Source organism: Ranitomeya imitator, chromosome 9, assembly GCF_032444005.1.
Source record: "Ranitomeya imitator isolate aRanImi1 chromosome 9, aRanImi1.pri, whole genome shotgun sequence".
NCBI lineage: Eukaryota > Metazoa > Chordata > Amphibia > Anura > Dendrobatidae > Ranitomeya > Ranitomeya imitator.
Window position 1 is genome coordinate 151336217 of NC_091290.1, and position 8296 is coordinate 151344512.

The 8296-nt window shown below is 51.2% G+C and overlaps 1 protein-coding gene across 1 annotated transcript in view; it reads right to left on the bottom strand.

Annotated features, from left to right (window-relative positions):
• GINS2 (GINS complex subunit 2) overlaps window positions 1-2664 on the bottom strand; it is a 34881-nt gene extending 32217 nt beyond the window's left edge. The window contains exon 1 of the mRNA XM_069739431.1: window positions 2526-2664. Coding sequence (XP_069595532.1) covers window positions 2526-2615 — 90 coding nt within the window. The 5' untranslated portion in view covers window positions 2616-2664. The remainder of the gene's footprint in view (window positions 1-2525) is intronic.
• Between the last annotated feature and the right edge of the window lie 5632 nt (window positions 2665-8296).

Consider the following 8296-nt stretch of genomic DNA (forward strand, 5'->3'; position numbering starts at 1 on the left):
CTCCGTCCATATGACGGTATAATATACAGCAGTGACGTCACCTCCATCCATATGACTGTATAATATACAGCAGTGACGTCACCTCCGTCCATATGACGGTATAATATACAGCAGGGACGTCACCTCCGTCCATATGACGGTATAATATAGAGGAGAGACGTCACCTCCGTCCATATGACGGTATAATATACAGCAGGGACGTCACCTCCGTCCATATGACGGTATAATATACAGCAGTGACGTCACCTCCGCCCATATGACGGTATAATATACAGCAGTGACGTCACCTCCGTCCATATGACGGTATAATATACAGCAGTGACGTCACCTCCGTCCATATGACGGTATAATATACAGCAGTGACGTCACCTCCGCCCATATGACGGTATAATATACAGCAGTGACGTCACCTCCGTCCATATGACGGTATAATATACAGCAGTGACGTCACCTCCGTCCATATGACGGTATAATATACAGCAGTGACGTCACCTCCGTCCATATGACGGTATAATATACAGCAGTGACGTCACCTCCGTCCATATGACGGTATAATATACAGCAGTGACGTCACCTCCGCCCATATGACGGTATAATATACAGCAGTGACGTCACCTCCGTCCATATGACGGTATAATATACAGCAGTGACGTCACCTCCGTCCATATGACGGTATAATATACAGCAGTGACGTCACCTCCGTCCATATGACGGTATAATATACAGCAGTGACGTCACCTCCGTCCATATGACGGTATAATATACAGCAGTGACGTCACCTCCGCCCATATGACGGTATAATATACAGCAGTGACGTCACCTTCGTCCATATGACGGTATAATATACAGGAGAGACGTCACCTCCGCCCATATGACGGTATAATATACAGCAGTGACGTCACCTCCGTCCATATGACGGTATAATATACAGCAGTGACGTCACCTCCGCCCATATGACGGTATAATATACAGCAGTGACGTCACCTCCGCCCATATGACGGTATAATATACAGCAGTGACGTCACCTCCGCCCATATGACGGTATAATATACAGGAGAGACGTCACCTCCGCCCATATGACGGTATAATATACAGCAGTGACGTCACCTCCGTCCATATGACGGTATAATATACAGCAGGGACATCACCTCCGCCCATATGACGGTATAATATACAGCAGTGACGTCACCTCCCTCCATATGACAGTATAATATACAGCAGTGACGTCACCTCCGTCCATATGACGGTATAATATACAGGAGAGACGTCACCTCCGCCCATATGACGGTATAATATACAGCAGTGACGTCACCTCCGCCCACATGACGGTATAATATACAGGAGAGACGTCACCTCCGTCCATATGACGGTATAATATACAGCAGTGACGTCACCTCCGCCCATATGACGGTATAATATACAGGAGAGACGTCACCTCCGTCCATATGACGGTATAATATACAGCAGTGACGTCACCTCCGCCCACATGACGGTATAATATACAGGAGAGACGTCACCTCCGTCCATATGACGGTATAATATACAGCAGTGATGTCACCTCCCTCCATATGACGGTATAATATACAGGAGAGACGTCACCTCCATCCATATGACGGTATAATATACAGCAGTGACGTCACCTCAGTCCATATAACGGTATAATATACAGCAGTGACGTCACCTCCGTCCATATGACGGTATAATATACAGCAGTGACGTCACCTCCCTCCATATGACGGTATAATATACAGCAGTGACGTCACCTCCGCCCATATGACGTTATAATATACAGGAGAGACGTCACCTCCGCCCATATGACGGTATAATATACAGGAGAGACGTCACCTCCGCCCATATGACGGTATAATATACAGCAGTGACGTCACCTCCGTCCATATGACGGTATAATATACAGGAGAGACGTCACCTCCGTCCATATGACGGTATAATATACAGCAGTGACGTCACCTCCCTCCATATGACGGTATAATATACAGCAGTGACGTCACCTCCGCCCATATGACGTTATAATATACAGGAGAGACGTCACCTCCGCCCATATGACGGTATAATATACAGCAGTGACGTCACCTCCGCCCATATGACGGTATAATATACAGCAGTGACGTCACCTCCGTCCATATGACGTTATAATATACAGGAGAGACGTCACCTCCGCCCATATGACGGTATAATATACAGCAGTGACGTCACCTCCGTCCATATGACGGTATAATATACAGCAGTGACGTCACCTCCCTCCATATGACGGTATAATATACAGGAGAGACGTCACCTCCGCCCATATGACGGTATAATATACAGCAGGGACGTCACCTCCGTCCATATGACGGTATAATATACAGCAGGGACGTCACCTCCGTCCATATGACGGTATAATATACAGGAGTGTCGTCACCGCACTATACATTGATAATATCCCGGCTCCCCACTGCTGCGGTACTAGAAGTCTCAGCAGCCTCCGGTGAGTGATTTGTCAGCTTCAGACGCCGCACCGCTCTCACCCCTATCAGGTAGACTTTGTCCAGGCTGAAGTTGGGGATAATCGTCACCATTTCCTTTTCTGACAGAAATTCCACCTCAGAAGCGTCCATGGTCTCCGTCCTGTCCTCAGCACGAGGCCCCGCCCACAATTTTCCCGCGCTCTCCTCTTCACCAATCAGAGCCGAGCGCTGCCTGTGACGTCGGCCCCTGTTTGCGTTCCTCGCCTCACTCTGGAAATCACATGGCAGTCACTGATGTGACACTTGGAACGCTGAACCCGGAAATGTTGTCTCTGGTGGTCTGTGTTTTCGCTGACTAGATTTGGCTGATAACAGAGAGCAGCAGCACATACCTATAGTACAGTTATTTATGTGATGGTTTTTATTATAACCCCCAGCTCTGATCCCATGAACCTTTATGAGAAGTGACAGCAGCGCGCTGTGTGAGGAGATTTTCAGTAGACAACTGAAAATGTCACAGCTAATTGTGATTTAATATTAAAGAAATTACCAATCAGTCTCCTCTGGTTCCATGAGAATGGCTCCGGGGGGGCGGAGATCCTGTCAGCGTCATCCGCGCCCCCCAAATACACCCCGTCCAACCACACGCACGGCTCGGCTTCGCTTTTAGACTTAGTTTAGAAGTTTTACAAAACGCAGCTTGAACATCTTAAATAATAATAGAAAAAGATGGAAAACGCAGGGAAAAAAAACCAAACAAACATTACCCAATAAATCTTACAAGAAGAAGCGATGTGTCCTCAGACGGAGCCTCTAGCGGCAAAACCGTTAAAAGAACCCGCCGGGACCATGACGTTACATCCACGGTGCAGGAACGCTCACACTACGCATTTTTGTGTTCTAGCATCCCATTCACACTATGCGTTTTTTTATCTATGATGTGATTTTACAAAAAATGGTGGCCTTAGTTCTCTAAGGGTATGTGCACACGTAGAAAGGAGCTCTGCGGATTTTTCCACAGCGGATTTCGGAAATCCACAAGTAAAAGGCACTGGGGCTTACCTGCGGATTTACCCGGGTTTTTATGCGGAATTTGTGCGGATTGCACCTGCGGATTCCTATTATGGAGCAGGTGTAAACTGCTGCAGAATCCGCACAAAGAATTGACATGCTGCGGAATGTAACCCGCAGCGTTTCCATGCGTTTGTTTCCCGCAGCATGGGCACTACAGATTGCGTTTTCCATAGGTTTACAGGGTACTGTACAACTAATGGGAAACTGTGGTAGATCCGCAGCAAAATCCGCAACATGTGCACGTAGCCTACGGCTATGTGCACACGTTGCGGATTAGCCTTAGGGTATGTGCACACGATCCGCAGCAGTACAATGTAAACCTATGGGAAACAAAAACCGCTGTGCCCATGTTGCGAAAACAAAAACACGCGGTAACGCAGCGGTTTACAATCTGCAGCATGTCACTTCTTTCTCCAGATTTCGCAGCGGTTTTACAACTGCTCCAATAGAAATCCGCAGTTGTAAAACCGCAGTGAAAACCCCAGAAAAACCGCGATAAATCCGCAGCGGTTTGCCACTGCGAATTTATCAAATCTGCTGCGGAAAAATCCACAATAGACCAGAATACGTATGCACATAGCCTCAGGAATTTCTGGTGCGGATTCTGCCTCTCCTGGCAGAAAACGCACCTGCGGATTTGTTGCGTTTTTTGTGCGGTTCTGCAGTGTTTTTGCGGCGGTTTTCTTGCGGATTTGCTACGGTTTTTACCCCTGGGGTTTTCTGTAATGAAATGGGTACAAAAACACTGCAGATTCACAAAAAAGAAGTGACATGCTACTTCTTTTAAACCGCAGCGTTTCCGCAGTGGATTTTCCGCAAAGTGTGCACAGCATTTGTTTTTTTCTCATTGGTTTACATTGTACTGTAAATCAATTGCGGATCTGCAACATTTCTGCACCGCAAAAACCGCTGCGGATCCACAGAGAATCCGCAACATGTGCACATACCCTAAGGGTATGTGCACACGTCAGGATTTCTTGCAGAAATTTTCCTGACAAAAAATCTGACATTTCTGCCAGAAATCCGCATGCGTTTTTTGTGCGTTTTTCCCCAAATGCATAGAATAGCGGGAGAAACACAGAAAATCCGCAAAATTAATGAACATGCTGCTTTTTTTACCGCGATGCGTTTTTTTCACGGAAAAAAACGCATCATGTGCACAAAACATGCAGAATGCATTCTAAATGACAGGATGCATAATGTATGCGTTTTAAATGAGTTTTTATAGCGTTTTTAACGCGAAAAAAACCTGAATGTGTGCACATCGTCTAAGTGTTTGGTGGAGCATGGAGGAAAAAAAAAAAGCATCAAAACTATGAATTTCAGCTGCAGCTTACTTGGCATTCTTCATGCTGAGAGTAAATAAAGAAATAACTTTGGTTTTTGCTAAAAGAAAGTGCAGGTTCGGGCCAGAACTCCGCAGCTAAAGTGACGCACCTTTTGATGTTTGTTTCCTTTCTTGTTTTTTTTTTTGTTTTACTGCTAAATAGTGATGAGCGAATATACTCGCTCCTCGGGTTTTCCAGAGCATGCTTGGGTGACCTCCGAGTATTTGTAAGGCTATCTGCACACGAACGATGCGGACCCGCTGCAAATCTGCAGCAAAATCCGCAGCAGTTTCCCATGCGTTTACAGTTCAATGTAAACCTATGGGAAACAAAAACCGCTGTGCACATGTTGCGGTAACGCAGCGGTTTACATTCCACAGCATGTCACTTCTTTCTGCAGATTCCGCAGCAGTTTTACGACTGCTCCAATAGAAATCCGCAGTTGTAAAACCGCAGTGACAACCGCAGAAAAACTGCAGCGGTTTTCCACTGCGGATTTATCAAATCTGCTGAAATCTGCTGCAGAAAAATCCGCAGTGGACCCATAATACATGTGCACATACCCTTAGTGTTCGGAGATTTAATTTTCCTTTCCCCTGGAGCCGCATATTCATCACTGTAATGGGCGGCACCACGTGACCGCTCATACAGGAGAAGCTGCGGGGAGTAGAGGAAACAGCGAGGGAGCCGGGTAAGTATTTTATTAACAGCGGTGGGGGCGCACAGGGGGTGGAAGGGGGTTAGGGACAGGGATCTTTTTTTTAAACACCAAAAAAGAAAAGTTTTCATTTCTTCTCTCCAGCGAACGCTGCTGGAGAGAAGAAATGAATGGCGGCTTCAGCACCAGATGCAGGGGACAGCGCTTAACTGTAGCGCTGTCTCCTGCACGGTGTGTGTGGTACCCAGTCGGCACACGGATGCCGCAAGTGTGCCACACTGATGTGCCAAGTGAGCACACGGACATACGGATAATTCCGGTACCTGAATTATCTGGATGTGTGATACTGGCCTAACAAATACTCCGATCACCCGAGCTCTGGAAAACCCGAGCAACGGAGTACACTCGCTCATCACTACTGCTAAACCTTTTTTGTTCGCAGTGGAGAAAAAACATGACGCGTCTTTTTAAAAAAATTTATAAAGTGCACCACAGGTCAAAAAGTCCAAAGCAGTCAAATCCGAGTACTGCAGGACGGAGGACAGACACCCCACCGAGTACTGCAGGACGGAGGACAGACACCCCACCGAGTACTGCAGGACGGAGGACAGACACCCCACCGAGTACTGCAGGACGGAGGACAGACACCCCACCGAGTACTGCAGGACGGAGGACAGACACCCCACCGAGTACTGCAGGACGGAGGACAGACACCCCACCGAGTACTGCAGGACAGAGGACAGACACCCCACCGAGTACTGCAGGACGGAGGGCAGACACCCCACCGAGTACTGCAGGACGGAGGGCAGACACCCACCGAGTACTGCAGGACGGAGGGCAGACACGCACCGAGTACTGCAGGACGGAGGGCAGACACCCACCGAGTACTGCAGGACGGAGGACAGACACCCCACCGAGTACTGCAGGACGGAGGACAGACACCCACCGAGTACTGCAGGAGGGAGGACAGACACCCACCGAGTACTGCAGGAGGGAGGACAGACACCCACCGAGTACTGCAGGACGGAGGACAGACACCCCACCGAGTACTGCAGAACGGAGGACAGACACCCACCGAGTACTGCAGGACGGAGGACAGACACCCACCGAGTACTGCAGGACGGAGGGCAGACACCCACCGAGTACTGCAGGACGGAGGACAGACACCCACCGAGTACTGCAGGACGGAGGACAGACACCCACCGAGTACTGCAGGACGGAGGACAGACACCCACCGAGCACTGCAGGAGGGAGGACAGACACCCACCGAGCACTGCAGGACGGAGGACAGACACCCACCGAGTACTGCAGGACGGAGGACAGACACCCACCGAGTACTGCAGGACGGAGGACAGAAACCCCACCGAGTACTGCAGGAGGGAGGACAGACACCCCACCGAGTACTGCAGGAGGGAGGACAGACACCCCACCGAGTACTGCAGGACGGAGGACAGACACCCCACCGAGTACTGCAGGAGGGAGGACAGACACCCCACCGAGTACTGCAGGACGGAGGACAGACACCCCACCGAGTACTGCAGGAGGGAGGACAGACACCCACCGAGTACTGCAGGACGGAGGACAGAAACCCCACCGAGTACTGCAGGAGGGAGGACAGACACCCCACCGAGTACTGCAGGAGGGAGGACAGACACCCCACCGAGTACTGCAGGACGGAGGACAGACACCCCACCGAGTACTGCAGGAGGGAGGGCAGACACCCCACCGAGTACTGCAGGACGGAGGACAGACACCCACCGAGTACTGCAGGAGGGAGGGCAGACACCCCACCGAGTACTGCAGGACGGAGGACAGACACCCACCGAGTACTGCAGGAGGGAGGACAGACACCCACCGAGTACTGCAGGAGGGAGGACAGACACCCACCGAGTACTGCAGGACGGAGGACAGACACCCACCGAGTACTGCAGGAGGGAGGACAGACACCCACCGAGTACTGCAGGAGGGAGGGCAGACACCCACCGAGTACTGCAGGACGGAGGACAGACACCCACCGAGTACTGCAGGACGGAGGACAGAAACCCCACCGAGTACTGCAGGAGGGAGGACAGACACCCCACCGAGTACTGCAGGAGGGAGGACAGACACCCCACCGAGTACTGCAGGACGGAGGGCAGACACCCCACCGAGTACTGCAGGACGGAGGACAGACACCCACCGAGTACTGCAGGACGGAGGACAGACACCCCGCCGAGTACTGCAGGACGGAGGACAGACACCCCACCGAGTACTGCAGGAGGGAGGGCAGACACCCCCCCGAGTACTGCAGGACGGAGGACAGACACCCACCGAGTACTGCAGGAGGGAGGACAGACACCCCACCGAGTACTGCAGGACGGAGGACAGACACCCACCGAGTACTGCAGGACGGAGGGCAGACACCCCACCGAGTACTGCAGGACGGAGGACAGACACCCCACCGAGTACTGCAGGACGGAGGACAGACACCCCGCCGAGTACTGCAGGAGGGAGGACAGACACCCCACCGAGTACTGCAGGACGGAGGGCAGACACCCACCGAGTACTGCAGGACGGAGGACAGACACCCCACCGAGTACTGCAGGACGGAGGACAGACACCCCACCGAGTACTGCAGGAGGGAGGGCAGACACCCCACCGAGTACTGCAGGACGGAGGACAGACACCCACCGAGTACTGCAGGAGGGAGGACAGACACCCCACCGAGTACTGCAGGACGGAGGACAGACACCCCACCGAGTACTGCAGGACGGAGGACAGACACCCCACCG